The 16,020-nt window shown below is 37.7% G+C and overlaps 1 protein-coding gene across 1 annotated transcript in view; it reads right to left on the reverse strand.

The window, feature by feature from the left end:
* Positions 1-16,020, reverse strand: part of CNTN5 (contactin 5) — a 1,653,888-nt gene that overhangs the window by 97,196 nt on the left and 1,540,672 nt on the right. The window contains exon 17 of the mRNA XM_061440146.1: positions 2,138-2,296. Coding sequence (XP_061296130.1) covers positions 2,138-2,296 — 159 coding nt within the window. The remainder of the gene's footprint in view (positions 1-2,137; positions 2,297-16,020) is intronic.

The following is a 16,020-nucleotide window of genomic DNA, read 5'->3' on the forward strand; positions in this document are numbered from 1 at the left end:
ATCTATATATCCACTATTTATCATTATCTGTCTATCTGTGTGTTGTGGTGTGCTCATATGCTCACTTGAGTCCAACTCTTTGTAATCCCATGGACTGTAGCCCGTCAAGCTCCTCTGTCCTTGGGATTTTTCTGGGAAGAATACTGGAGAGGGTTGCCTTTTCTTTCTCCAGGGCATCTTCCTGATCCAGGGATCAAACTCACATCTCTTACATCTTCTTCATTGGCAGGTGGATTCTTAACCACTAGCACCATCTGGGAGGCCCTCTATCTATCTATCAAACAACAGAAAGTACAAACAGTTGAATAAAGGTATGTAAGAAAGCAAGGAATACAAGTAACTAAGAAACTATGGAAGATGAGGTATCCTAGATAGCTGTACCATGTGTTAAGAAGCACAAGAACATGAGTATGGGATGAGTAAGGAAACACATGTATGTAGTGCAATGTACCACAAGGGAAACATCCCAGGAAGCAACTATTTTAGGCGGTGTGGCGAGGGTGGGCAGAAAGCACAGCCACAGGCAAGAGAGTGAGCTTGCTGAATGCACAACATGAAATTTGAAGGTGAATCCATTTCCTAACAGCAGACCAAAATGTTAGGGCTCTAACACTTAGGATGACTTGGGAGCATCCTATAAATGAAGGTGATAAGAATTCTTGTATAAACCTGTTCATGTGGCCTGAATTTGCATCCTTTCCAGAATCATCTACCAAACATAGAGATTTCCTCAATTTCTTGGCTTTACATTTGCATCTCAGGATTAAAATGGAACCGGGAATGAAGCTGGTATCCACAATTCTATACATTGTTTATATTATAAAACAAATTTGTACATATGTATAGTACACTATGATTATAATTATACTGAATTTTATGAATTACTATAGGAACCTAATATCAAGAAAAACTTGAATCATATCAATATTTTGCATTTGGATGAATGCACTTTTGCCCCTAGATTACAAGTTTAACACAAAACAAGTTTCAGCTCAAATTTAATTTAAGCAATGAAATGGACCACTTTACTTCTATAACATTCAGATTAATGGAGTTTTATGGTTACTGCACTGAGATATTTTACTGATTTTATATTTCACTTCTATGTAGGTAAATCAGTTTTATATTTAGATAGAAAATAAAGTCACAAATCCATTCTCAGTATGGATAACTGCTTCTGAAGATTACATTTTATAGATACTGTTTGCTTTTCAAATATCAACATGTTAAATAGGTAATAACTATCAAGTGAGTGTAATTTCACATATCCCTACAGATAGCCACATTTAGAGAGGGAAAGGAAGTTTAGTTATAACATGAAAAGAAAGCCATCAGGGGAAAATTATTTTTAAAATAATGCAATTACAATGCAAATAAACTTAGAAGTAAACATTAAAATCCTATATTATTTTAAATAATGTAATTTTATGTTAGATTGTATTTTTATAAATAAAATGGGTGTGGAACTCTAAAGGCATAGAGCAAGGAACTGGAGTAATGGAGCAGTTTTGCATCTGACTGTCTTGGTGGAGATTTGAATCTATATAATAAAACTTCATAGAATTTTATGGAACTATTCACTGGAAAAATTGTACATAAAACCTGGTGAAATTTGAATATGATCTGTGGTTTATAGCATTGTATCAATGTCAGTTTCCTGATTTGATCATTATACCATTGTTAGGTAGAATAACTTGGGGAAATTGAGAGATGGGCCCACAGAAAATCTTTGTATTATTTTTGCAGCTTTTACATGAGTTTAATGTTGCTTCAATAAACAAACAAAGATAAATAATGTGGTCCTTCCTTGGGAAACAAGAAGAGAAGAAAACAAAGTGGCTTTATAAAAAGAAGCAAACAATGGTTAAGATTGTCATGCATGCCTGCATGCAAAGTGGCTTCAGTCGTGTCCAACTCTTGGCGACCTATGGACTGTAGTCCGCCAGGCTCCTCTGTCTGTGGGATTCTCCAGGCAAGAATACTAGAGTGGGTTGCTGTGTCCTCCTCTAGTGTAATATTGTCCTAAATAATAAAATTTCCCGAATCCAAAATAATCCTGCTGAGATTGTTAGCAAATACGGCTCATGACATCAGAAGCTGCTATGTCTGTGTCTGAAGTTGTTTTAGAGCCTCTTACCTGTTTTTACCGTTTGCCAGCCCAGGGAGAAGGGGCTACGAGCCTGAAGGTTGTAGGAAGAGATGGGGCTGTGGTTGTCAGCGGCTGGACTCCAGGAGAGTGTGGCTGTGCTCTCGGTGATTTCCTCCACAATCACTATCCCTGGTGGGCCTGGGGGACCTATAGGCAAAAGAGAAGGGAAAAAGTTAAGGTCAAGCCATGATGAGGAGCCATGAGATATTGTATTTCCAATAAGGACTCAATCAAACTGGTAAAGCATTTGAATGAAATACATATTCAGTAATGAACATTGCCAGTAAAAGAGATGGGATGCAAGTTGATTTCCATGATTTCTGAGGATAATTTAATTATAGGTTTTTTTCATAATACTTTGTGCTTGGATACAACCACCGGTTAACATTGCATTGTATAGACATGCAAAAAAGTAATTAGAAACGAATGTAAGGACTTGAATGTCAGTAGCTACTATGACTGCTGAAATCAATCACAGCTTACAGAGGCAGTGACAGAGTAAGAGCCAATGCTACTAGAAACAGAAATGACCCCATCATTACCACAAAGTTACAGGTGTACGGGCCTAATTTTCAGCCAACCTACAGTGTACAAATAGTGTGGATGTACTTACCAAGGAGCTTAAACTCTAACAGGGGAAAAATGAAAGGCTCTGAAATATTGAGAGTTCAGACCAAGGAAGGATATATCCTAGAAGTGAGGCATGGAGAAATGTTGTGAGAAGTTAAAAGAAAGGTGTGATTAGATGATGATGATGATAATGATTTTTTTTTTTTTTTTTTGGTGAGTGTGAGAAGATGGTTAATCAGACAATATGATTCCCCTTTTGATCATAAAAAATTGGTATGGTATAGAATTATGTTTATCAGTTGACATACGTTAGACTTTAGCTTCAAGAAACAACCATGATCTGACATGAGGAGATGCATATCCCTGTGTTACTACTTCTAAAATAGTGATTTCTAATAACAGTAAAAATATGTATAGTATTCATATTTTAGTGGCTAAGCACAAATGTCAGTTTTCTTCTTAATTCTTTTCTATTCCCTAATTATGAACTATCAAAGCTTTAAGGATCTTTTATTTTCAATTAAAAACATCCCACCTATAAATATTTTAGGTTATTTTCTGATTTAGTCCTTGTTTAGCAAGTTGCTCTCTGGATTTGGTTATTATGAAGTCTGAGCAAGAAGTGCTGACCTAGACTGTAAATAACTAAGAAATGGTGGAGTGCTAAATAGATGGAGGCAGTAAAGTCCTCTGAGTAGAAATTTTCAATAAGAAGGGACAAAGGGATGGAAAAAGTGTTTAAAAGGGTCGCCGTACAGGTGACATTTTTAGGCAATGAGAAATGAGCATTTTTATCAAGAGTGAGAAACAGCAGTGGATAGTGGAGACCACAGACTTAGAAGACAAGGACTATTCCATCAAGAAGGTAACAAATACTGGGATTATGAGAAGACATAGAGAATAACCACGAGAAGTGGCATTTCCCACCCCACCCCCGCTCTGGAGAAATTAAGGAAGAAACTGAATATAGAGAGAAAGCTTTTGAAATGTCAAGAAGCTGGGAGAGTTCATTTGGGAAGTTTCTCCTTTTTTTCACTAAAGAAGGAAAAAAAAAAAACACACACACACACAAAAAGTGAAGGTGGTTGGGTGAGAGTGGGACTGGGAGCTAGAAGATAGTGGAAAATGTCTGGATAAGGCCCATGATAAAACGAGGAAAGAAAGGAAGAGTGAAATACAAATATTTGGAATAGTCTGGAATTCAAGTTTGCCTCAATAGCACCATTGTGAAGTAGAACTGACCAACTCAGCAAGTTTGGGCTACAAAGGCAGGATCAGGGCCAGAGAAAGTGTTTAACTGGGTCAATTCAGGCTTAGTTTTAAAATTTGATATGACTTATCATCAAAGATGCCAATGTTATGAATGACCATGGCCTCAAGGAGGACTAGGGAGTCAAGTGAAGCCAGATTGGTGCTGACAGACAAGAATAAAATAATGAAATCCAGAAACCAGGTTACCAGGAGGGGAAGGTAGAAAGACAAAAATTACATAATTTGAGATTTCAGGGTAGGGGACTTTTGATGAAAATTTGTATTTATCTGGAATTAAGTGGCTGCTGCTGCTAAGTTGCTTCAGTCGTGTCCGACTCTGTGAGACCCCATAGATGGGGTCCCTGAGATTCTCCAGACAAGAACACTGGAGTGGGTTGCCATTTCCTTCTCCAACGCATGAAAGTGAAAAGTGAAAATGAAGTCGCTCAGTCGTGTCCGACTCTTAGCGACCCCATGGACTGCAGTCCACCAGGCTCCTCCATCTATGGGATTCTCCAGGTGAGAGTACTGGAGTGGGGTGCCAATTGCCTTCTCCGGGAATTAAGCAGGAAATACAATTATTAGGTCAAGTACTTATGGAAGAATCCGTTCACTTGATGTACAATAAATTTTCAGAGTACTAAAATGGTAGATAAATATGAGGTGTGGAAAATAAATAAGTCCAGTTGCTGAAGATGTCTAGCAAGTTGCTAGACTCTATGACAGGGAAATTGAGGTGTGACTATAATGATAATAATATAATAATGATAAGAATAATAACTGTAATAATAATACCAATAGCCACCATATCCTCACTATTGAGTATTTTGCAAACATTAGCTTGTTCACTTATTTCTATGTTACTGTGAAATGGGCATTATAATTGCTATTTCATCAGATCAGATCAGATCAGTCGCTCAGTCGTGTCCGACTCTTTGTGACCCCATGAATCGCAGCACGCCAGGCCTCCCTGTCCATCACCAACTCCCGGAGTTCACTGTAACTGACATCCATCGAATCAGTGATGCCATCCAGCCACCTCATCTTCTGTCGTCCCACTCTCCTCCTGCTCCCAATCCCTCCCAGCATCACAGTCTTTTCCAATGAGTCAACTCTTCGCATGAGGTAGCCAAAGTACTGGAGTTTCAGCCTTAGCATCATTCCTTCCAAAGAAATCCCAGGGCTGATCTCCTTCAGAATGGACTGGTTGGATCTCCTCGCAGTCCAAGGGACTCTCAAGGGTCTTCTCCAACACCACAATTCAAAAGCTTCAATTCTTCAGCGCTCAGCCTTCTTCACAGTCCAACTCTCACATCCATACATGACCACAGGAATAGGTGGTCATAGCCTTGACTAGGCGAACCTTTGTTGGCAAAGAAATGTCTCTGCTTTTGAATATGCTATCTAGGTTGGTCATAACCTTCCATCCAAGGAGTAAGTGTCTTTTAATTTCAAGGCTGCAGTCACCATCTGCAGTGATTTTGGAGCCCAAAAATAAAGTCTGACACTGTTTCCACTGTTTCCCCATCTATTTCCCATGAAGTGGTGGGACCAGATGCCATGATCTTCGTTTTCTGAATGTTGAGCTTTAAGCCAACTTTTTCACTCTCCACTTTCACTTTCATCAAGAGGCTTTTGAGTTCCTCTTCACTTTCTGCCATAAGGGTGGTGTCATCTGCATATCTGAGGTTACTGATATTTCTCCCAGCAATCTTGATTCCAGCTTGTGCTTCTTCCAGTCCAGCGTTTCTCATGATGTACTCTGCATAGAAGTTAAATAAACAGGGTGACAATATACAGCCTTGGTGAACTCCTTTTCCTATTTGGAACCAGTCTGTTGTTCCATGTCCAGTTCTAATTGTTGCTTCCTGATCTGCATACAAATTTCTCAAGAGGCACATCAGGTGGTCTTGTATTCCCATCTCTTGAAGAATTTTCCACAGTTTATTGTGATCCACACAGTCAAAGGCTTTGGCATAGTCAATAAAGCAGAAATAGATGTTTTTCTGGAACTCTCTTGCTTTTTCTATGATCCAGCGGATGTTGGCAATTTGATTTCTGGTTCCTCTGCCTTTTCTAAAACCAGCTTGAACATCAGGAAGTTCACGGTTCACATATTGCTGAAGCCTGGCTTGGAGAATTTTGAGCATTACTTTACTAGCGTGTGAGATGACTGCAATTGTGTGGTAGTTTAAGCATTCTTTGGCATTGCCTTTCTTTGGGATTGGAATGAAAACTGACCTTTTCCAGTCCTGTGGCCACTGCTGAGTTTTCCAAATTTGCTGACATATTGAGTGCAGCACTTTCACAGCATCATCTTTCAGGATCTGGAATAGCTCCACTGGAATTCCATCACCTCCACTAGCTTTGTTCGTAGTGATGCTTTCTAAGGCCCACTTGACTTCACATTCCAGGATGTCTGGCTCTAGGTGAGTGATCACACCATCGTGATTATCTGGGTCGTGAAGATCTTTTTTGTACAGTTCTTCTGTGTATTCTTGCCATCTCTTCTTAATATCTTCTGCTTCTGTTATAGAGGTTGTAATAGATTCTTAAAGGTCATTTGGTTGATTAAGAATAAATAAGTTACTTAGTCAATAACATCTCTGTATGTTAGGTATTTGGAGAAGGCGATGGCACCCCACTCCAATACTCTTACCTGGAAAATCCCATGGATGGAGGAGCCTGGTAGGCTGCAGTCCATTGGTCGCTAGGAGTCGGACACGACTGAGCAACTTCACTTTCACTTTTCACTTTCATGCATTGGAGGAGGAAATGGCAACCCACTCCAGTGTTCTTGCCTGGAGAATCCCAGGGATGGGGGAGCCTGGTGGGCTGCCGTCTATGGGGTCGCACAGAGTCAGACACGACTGAAGCGACTTAGCAGCAGCAGCATGTTAGGTATTACATGAGGCAGTAGGTGTCAGAGAATCTCTTCTAGAAGGAGTTACTCACTCAAATCACTGCTAGTGCATGGCACAGCAGAGATTTGAATTCAAATATGATTCTAAAGCCTGATTTGTTCAATAAAGCAAGGGTTATGGAGATCCTTCTTCCTTTCACTATTAACTGAAGAAAGTGTTTAGGACTTTGTGGCAGCTTAGGTATATGATGGCCACCAAAAAACTTTCTTTCCTCTTGCACATGCAGGTCATGAAGCCTGTTCTTTAAACCTCCTTGAATCTGGGTTGGCCTGTGATTGATTACAGGCATACTCTGGTGATACTGTGGATTTTTTTCTTGTGTGCATGGCTAAATCACTTCAGTCATGTCCAACTCTTTGTGACCCTAAGGACTGTAGCCTTCCAGGCTCCTCTGTCCATGGCATTCTCCAGGCAATAATACTGGTGTGGGTTGCCATACCCTCGTCCAGGGGACCTTCCTTACCCAGGGGTTGAACTCTCATCTCTTATGTCTCCTTCATTGGCAGATGGTTTCTTTACCACTATCAAAATCCGGGAAGTCACCATAATACAGCCAATATGGCGATAAAGTAAGTCATGCAACTTTTTGATTTCCAAGTCCATAAAAAATACTTGTTTACATTATACTATAGTCTATCAAGTAGGCAATAACATTATGTCTAAAAAAGCAATGTACTTATCTTCATTAAACATATTTTATTGCTAAAAACTGCTAACCATCATCTGACTCTTCAATAAGTTGTAATCTTTTGCCTGGTGGAAAGTCTTGCCTCAATATTGATGGCTGCCAACTGATCAAAGTGGTGGTTGCTAAAGGTTGGGGTGACTGTGGCAATTTCTTAAAATAAGACAACAATGTAGTTTGCTGTGTCTATTTACTTTTCCTTTCATGAATGAATTTTCTGTAGCACAATGATGTTAGATAGTATTTTACCCATGGTAGAATTTCTTTCAAAATTGGAGTCAGTTCTCTCAAAACTTGTCATAGACTTATTAATTAAGTTTATGTAATATTTTTACTCCTTTGTTGCTAGTTCAATGCTTTTCACAGCATTTTTTCCAAGAGTAGATTCCATCTCAAGAACTTATTTTCTTAGCACTTGCATAAGAAGCAACTCTTCATTTGTTAAAGTTGTATTGTGAGAATGCAGGAATTTGACTAACAGCTACAACCTACACTTCTAATTATAATTATCTTGCTATTTCTACCACACCTTCAACCACTGAGGTCTTAAATCCCTCTGTCATTCCTAAATGCTGGAATCAACTCCTTCCGAATGTCTGTTAATGTTGATATTTTGACTTCTTCCCATGAATTACAAATGCACTTCATGGCATTAGGATAATGAATCCTTTCCATAAGATTTTCAGTTTATTTTGCCTATCAGTGAAATCACTATCTATGGCAGCTATAGCCTTATGAAATGTATTTCTGAAAAAAAAAAAAAAGACTTGAAATTCAAAATTACTCCTTAATCCATGGGCTGCAGAATGGATATTGTGTTAGCAGGCATTGAAACAGCATAAATCTTGTTCTACATCTCCATCAGAGATCTTGGGTCATCAGATGCATTGTCATAGAGCAGTGATATGTTGAAAAGAAATTTTATTTTTTTTCTGAGTGGTAAGACTCAACAGTGGGCTTAAATTACACAGTATACTATGTTGTAGACAGATATGCTGTTATTCATGCTTTGTTGTTCCATTTATAGAGCACAGGCAGAGTATATTCAGCCTAATTCTTAAGGGTCCTAGGCTTTTCAAAATGGTAAATGAGCATTGACTTCAACTTGCATTAGCTTCTAACAAGAGAGTCAATTTTTCTGTTGAAATTTGAAGTCATGCATGGACTTCTCCTCTCTAGTTATGAAAATGCTAGATGGCATCATCTTCCAACAGAAGGCTATTTTTACTACGATGAAAATCAGTTGTCTATTGGAGCCATTTTTATTAATTATCTTGCCTAGATCTTCTGGATAATGGGCTGCGGCTTCTACATCAGCACTTACTGCTTCACCTTGAACATTTATGCTGTGAAGATGGCTTCTTTCTTTAAACTTCCAGAACAGCCTCTGCAGTCTCAGGCTTTTCTTCTTCAGCTTTCTTCAGCCTTCATAAAATTGAAGGGAGGTGAGGCTTTGCTCTGGATGGGCTTTAGCTTAAGGTAATGTTGTGGCTGGCTTGATCTTCCATCCAGACCCAAAACTTTCTTCATATTAGCAATAAGCCTGTCTCATTTTCTTGTCATCTTTGTATTCACTAGAACAGCACATTTTATTTCCTTCAAGAATTTTTTCCTTTGCTAACTCAGCTAACATTAGTTAAAAGGCATAGCTTTCAACTTATCTCAACTTTTGACATGCCTTTCTCTCTAAGCTTAATCATTTCTGGCTTTTGATTTAAAGTGAGAGACATGCAACCATTTCTTTCACTTGAACACTTTACAGGCATTATAGGGTTATTAATTGGCCCAATATCAAAATTATTGTGCCTCAGTGAATAACAAGCCCAAGGAGAGGAAGAGATATAGGGAAACAGATGGTCAGTGGAATAATCAGAATGCAAACAACATTTGTTGACTAAACTTGCCTTCTTATATGGGTGTGGCTTACAGTGCCCCCAAACAATTGAAATTGTAGCATCAAAGATTAATGAATCACAGATTACCATAACAAATATCACAATAATTAGAAAGCTTGAAATATTGGAAAAATTACCAAAATGTGACACAGAGACAGGAAGTGAGAAAATGCTGTTGGAAAAAATTGCACTAATAGACTTCTTTAATACAAGCTTGTCATAAAGCTTCAATTTGTAAAAAAAAAAAAAAAAAGTACATTTCCAAAAAGCAATGAAGTGCAATAAAACGAAGAATGCCTATATTTGACCCAAATGGCAATGGTAGAAATGACACAGCATGATTTTTGAATGGAAATCATAAGAGGCTTTGCAGCTTATCCCATATCTCCTGGAATGCTTATGGGGCAGTCCAGCTGCTTGGTTAGAAATCCTGTTAAACCAATGCTACCATTCTGTCAGGAAGTCCAAGTTAGTCATTTGGAAGATCCCATGGAGAGGAGGAGATTCAACTCACCCTCACCTATTCCATCATCCCAGCCCTGACATCAGATGCAGTGAATCCTTCAAATGATTCCCACTTCAGCCACCATTAGACACATATGCATGAGACATCCCTGGTAAGAAACTGGCTATGGCTGGCTGCTGTCAAAGCTATAAGAGCAAGTAATGGATGGATTTTTTAAGCCATTAATTTTGGGGAAACAAGTGATCATTGAAACAGACTTCAAAATAGTTTGATTTGAGAGTTTGTTCATACGTAGGTAATTTATCAAAAGAATCACTACCATGCTTTGAAAAAAGACTTGAAATTTAGCTATTGTATTCATATTGGAATAATTATCAAAATAATTCATTAGGTTTTTCCATATTGTTCCATTTATCCTGTTCCATTTCATCCATCCTATTCATTCACGTCTTCAAAAAACATTAACAATCACTTATGTGTGAGGAATGATAGGAGATATTATGGAAAATAGCTATTTGCTAATTATGTAAAATGATTTGCCTTTCTGAGTATTAAATCTCTACTAAAATATTTAAATTAATTTGCTTAAGAAAGGTATATTTCTTTTAATAAGAGGCAATAATTACTCTGAATATTTTTTTTAAAAAAACTTCAGATGGAACCAAAATGAAATTTATAATATAATTAATAAATCCCCAAGTATTTTTCTTTACATATGGCTATTTTCCCAAATATAGTCCTAAGTAAAATAATCAGTGATAGCAAAGATTTATATAGCCACAATACTAATTTTAGATGTGCAATTATTTATAATTACAAACTCTTATAAATAACTAGTTGTTCAGTAATCATGTAATATTTAAATCATAAATTCTTATAATAGAAAATTAGGTGGTCATTAAACTGCCTAATATTTAGTACTATATTATGACATGTTCACAAAAAGTGGAATGCAAATGATATGTTAATATAAATATAATACTTTGCCAAATGAGTACAGGAAAAACTGGAAATAAATGCATTAAAGGATAGATGGCAGTTATTGCTTGCAGTTGAAGTTATAAATGATTTAAATTTTATTCTTCATACTTGTTTGGATTTTCAATTCTGTACAATAAGTGGAAATTATTTAAATGTTTAAAATTATTTTAAAAGTCATTACTCTAAAGAATGCCTCCATATTTTGATATCTATATACTATTGTAAGTATATTCTATTTAACTAAACATTTGCTGAATTTCTAACATATGCGTGCAAAGTACTGTGCTGAGTGGTGAGAGAGAGGCCGGGGAAGTTGTTTGTAGGAGAACAAAATAGGGTTCCAACCCCAGGTGTGCTAAAAATCCAAAGGCAGAGGCACACATTTTACAAAAACAAATGCCTGGCAGTAAAAATGTTACATATTTTATATTTCATTATTACACTTGTTACATTGGATAGAATTATTTTTATATAATTTCCACTTGTCTGAATATTCAACATGATAATTCGTATATATTAGGCCCTCAATACCTAGTAGTAACCTTAGCAACCAGTTACTTGGAAAACTCAGAGTTGGGAACCTCAGCAGTGTCTGCAGGACTAGAAAAGGTAAGTTTTCATTCCAAACCCCAAAGAAAGGCAATGCAAAGAATGTTCAAACTACTGCACATTCATCTCACACAATAAAAAGTAATGCTCAAAATTCTCCAAGTGAGGCTTCAGCAGTACATCAAATGAGAACATCCAGATATAGAAGCTGGATTTAGAAAAGGCAGAGGAACCAGAGTACAAATTAATAACATCTGTTGGATCATAGAAAAAGGAAGAGAATTCCAGGAAAACAACTATTCCTGCTTCATTGAGTATGCTAAAGCCTTTGATTGTGTTGCTCAAACAAACTGTAGAAAATTTCTTAAAGAGATAAGAATACCAGACCACCTTATCTGTCTTCTGAGAAAACTTTATGCAGGTCAAGAAGCAACAGTTAGAAATGGACATGGAACAATGGACTTGTTCCACATTGGGAACAAGTTTGTATATTGTCATTCTGCTCATTGAGCTTCTATGCAGAGTATGCCATGTGAAATGCCAGGCTGGATGTAGCACAAGCCGGAATCAAGATTGCTGGGAGAAATATCAATAATTCAGATATGCAGAAGACATCACTCCTATGGCAGAAAGTAAAGAGGAACTAAAGAGCCTCTTAATGAAAGTAAAAGAGGAGAGTGAAAAAGCTGGCTTAAATCTCAACTTTCAAAAACTAAGATGATGACATCCGGTCCAATCACTTCATGGCAAATAGATGGGGAAACAATGGAAACAGTGAGAGACTATTTTCTTGGGCTCCAAAATCACTGCAGATGGTGACTGCAGCCATGAAATTAAAAGATGCTTGATCCTTGGAAGGAAAGCTATGACCAACCTAAACAGCATATTAAACATCAGAGATATTACTTTTGCTGACAAAGGTCCGTCTAGTCAAAGCTATGGTTTTTCCAATAGTCATGTATGGATGTGAGAGTTGGACTATAAAGAAAGCTGAGCACCAAGGAATTGATGCTTTTGAACTGTGGTGTTGGAGAAGACTCTTCAGAGTCCCTTGGACTGCAAGGAGATCCAACCAGTTCATCCTAAAGGAGATCAGTCCTGGGTGTTCATTGGACGGACTGATGTTGAAACTGAAACCCCAATATTTTGGCTACCTGATGCGAAGAGCTGACTCATTTGAAAAGACCCTGATGCTGGGAATGACTGAAGGTGACAGGAGTAGGGGATGGCAGAGGATGAGATGGTTGGATAGCACCACTGACTTGATGGACATGAGTTTGAGCAAGCTCCAGGAATTTGTGATGGACAGGGAAGCCTGGTGTGCTGCAGTCCATGGGGTCACAAGAGTCAGACATGACTGAGTAATTGAACTGAACTGAGTCCCTCAATAAATATCTGAAGAAAAGATGGAACAGAGAAGGGAGAGGAAAGAAGAGATGTGGAAAGACCAACGTGTGATGCTGGGAATTTGAAATACTGTGTAACAATTAGCAATTTTTAAAATAATTGCCATGTACAATAAAAATCCAATCTGATAACCTCTTTCTTTTTGTTAAATCAAATATATTTGAGTTAATTTTTATTTTTTCAGAATAGAGTATGGTGATAATAAAATTGACAGACTAGGTTCAGAATGAAGAGAATTAACCTTTTCATATTCTATACTTAGTATAAAATATTTTTCATATTTTATACTATACAATCCATGGAATTCTTCAGGCCAGAATACTGGAGTCAGTAGCCTTTCCCTTCGCTAGGGGATCTTCCCAACCCAGGGATTGAACCCAGGTCTTCCATATTGCAGGTGGATTCTTTACTATCTAAGCCACAAGGGAAGCCCAAGAATACTGGAGTGGATAGCCTTTCGCTTCTCCAGGGAATCTTCCCAACCCAGGAATTGAACTGGGATCTCCTGCACCGCAGGCAGATTCTTTACCAGCTGAGCTATTAGGGGAGCCCCATTTTATACTAAAGCTCATAATTATTAGAAACTTGGAGCATTAAAGTTATGATCAGATAACTTTCTATATATTTGTAAATCTAAAATATTATTTGAATGTATTATTTTAGAAGTATTCTAAAAAATTACTTGTATGATTTACCTTTTAAAATACATTAAATGCAATATAATGCACCATAATGAAAGTTTATATGAGTTTAGAGTCATTACACTAGTATCCCTAAATACTCTATTTAGGGATAAAAATGTATCAGCATACTGAATTCTGGCTACAATTAACTTCTTGTATATATTGAGGAGTAAATTACTTTAGAGTTATATAAACTCAATGAACACTTTTGTTTTTAAAGCCTGCTAATGACAGTCATATTTTCAACATCTTTTGACATTTTTAAAAATCAGGGAGTAAATTTTCTCTTCAAAGAATTTTATGACTAATTTATGCAAGATATCTGAAAATAGATTAATAAGAGATAAGATGACAAATGTGTGACAATAGCTAATGTCTGAATGTTATATATATGCCACTCATTTAGAAGAAATCTTATTAATTTTATATGGAGCTACAATGATTCAGTGTCAGATGGTCAGGGATCTGGAAAGTCCCCCTCTTACACTCCCATGACAACGCTGTTACACAGGCTCACTAAAATAAATATTTTGTTTGAAAGTAGACCATTTAGAAAAAAAGGACACAGTCTTTTTATATTTTCATGGTGAGGACTCTGGGCAAATGACAAAGCACAAAGGCCCCTAGCAGAAGCTATGTTCTCATGAATTCAGTCCCTCTCAGTCAAGTGCTCCCAAGGATGGCCATTAGTTTACTACCAGATCAACTCATTCCACTGACTTAAAGTTCAGTTAGAAAATTATCTTCTTGTGAGAAGCCATGGACTCTAAAGTTGAAAAACACATAAAATGTATATCTCCTTGTTATCTCTAAAGTTGTCATTTTTATCCTGTGACAGGAAATTAGGACTTAAAACTTCATGTAAAAGCTAAATAAAGTTACAGAGTTTTTAAATGTTTAAATTAACCAGAGAATTCTCTGTCTGATTCTGACACCTACTGATTCAACAAATATTTCCATTCAGTTCAGTTCAGTTTAGTCACTCAGTCATGTCTGACTCTTTGTAGCCCCATGAACCGCAGCATGCCAGGCTTCCCTGTCCATCACCAACTCCCGGAGTTTACCCAAACTCATGTCCATTCAGTCGGTGATGCCATCCAAATATCTCATCCTCCGTCATCCCCTTCTCCTCTGGCCTTCAATCTTTCCCAACATCAGGGTCTTTTCAAATGAGTCAGCTCTTCACATCAGGTGGCCAAAATATTGGAGTTTCTGTTTCAACATCAGTCCTTCCAATGAATACCCAGGACTGATCTTTAGGATGGACTGGTTGTATCTCCTTGCAGTCCAAGGGACTCTCAAGAGTCTTCTCCAACACCACGGTTCAAAAGCATCAATTACTTGGCACTCACCTTTGTTTATAGTCCAACTCTCACATTCAGACATGACTACTGGAAAAACAATAGCCTTGACTAGACGGACCATTGTTGACAAAGTAATGTCTCTGCTTTTTAACATGCTGCCTAGGTTGGCCATAACTTTCCTTCCAAGGAGTAAGCATCTTTTAATTTCATGGCTGCAATCACCATCTGCAGTGATTTTAGAGCCCCCCAAAACAAAGTCTGACACTGTTTCCACTGTTTCCCCATCTATTTCCCATGAAGTGATGGGACTGGATGCCATGGTCTTCATTTTCTGAATGTTGAGCTTTAAGCCAACTTTTTCACTCTCCTCTTTCATTTTCATCAAGAGGCTCTTTAGTTCTTCTTCACTTTCTGCCATAAGGGTGGTGTCATTTGCATATCTGAGATTATTGATATTTCTCCAAGCAATCTTGATTCCAGTTTGTGCTTCCTCCAGCCCAGCATTTCTCATGATGTATTCTGCATATACTTTAAATAAGCAGGGTGACAATATACAGCCTTGACATACTCCTTTTCCTATTTGGAACCAGTCTGTTGTTCCATGTCCAGTTCTAACTGTTGCTTCCTGACCTGCATACAGGTTTCTCAAGAGGCAGGTCAGGTGGTCTGGTATTCCCATCTCTTGAAGAATTTTCCACAGTTTATTGTGATGCACACAGTCAAAGGCTTTAGTATAGTCAATAAAGCAGAAATAGATGTTTTTCTGGAACTCTCTTCCTTTTTCCATGATCCAGCAAATGTTGTCAATTTGATCTCTGGTTCTCTGCTTTTTCTCAAACCAGCTTGAACATCTGGAAGTTCACGGTTCACATATTGCTGAAGCCTGGCTTGGAGAACTTTGAGCATTATTTTACTAGTGTGTGAGATGAATGCAATTGTGAGGTAGTTTCAACATTCTTTGGCATTGCCTTTCTTTGGGATTGGGATGAAAACTGACCTTTTTCATTCCTGTGGCCGCTGCTGAGTTTTCCAAATTTGCTGACATTAGGATTTGAAATAGCTCAACTGGAATTCCATCACCTCCACTAGCTTTGTTTGTAGTGATGCTTTCTAAGGCCCACTTGACTTCACATTCCAGGATGTCTGGCTCTAGGTG

The sequence above is a fragment of the Bos javanicus genome, chromosome 15 (genome assembly GCF_032452875.1).
Source record: "Bos javanicus breed banteng chromosome 15, ARS-OSU_banteng_1.0, whole genome shotgun sequence".
Taxonomy (NCBI): Eukaryota; Metazoa; Chordata; class Mammalia; order Artiodactyla; family Bovidae; genus Bos; species Bos javanicus.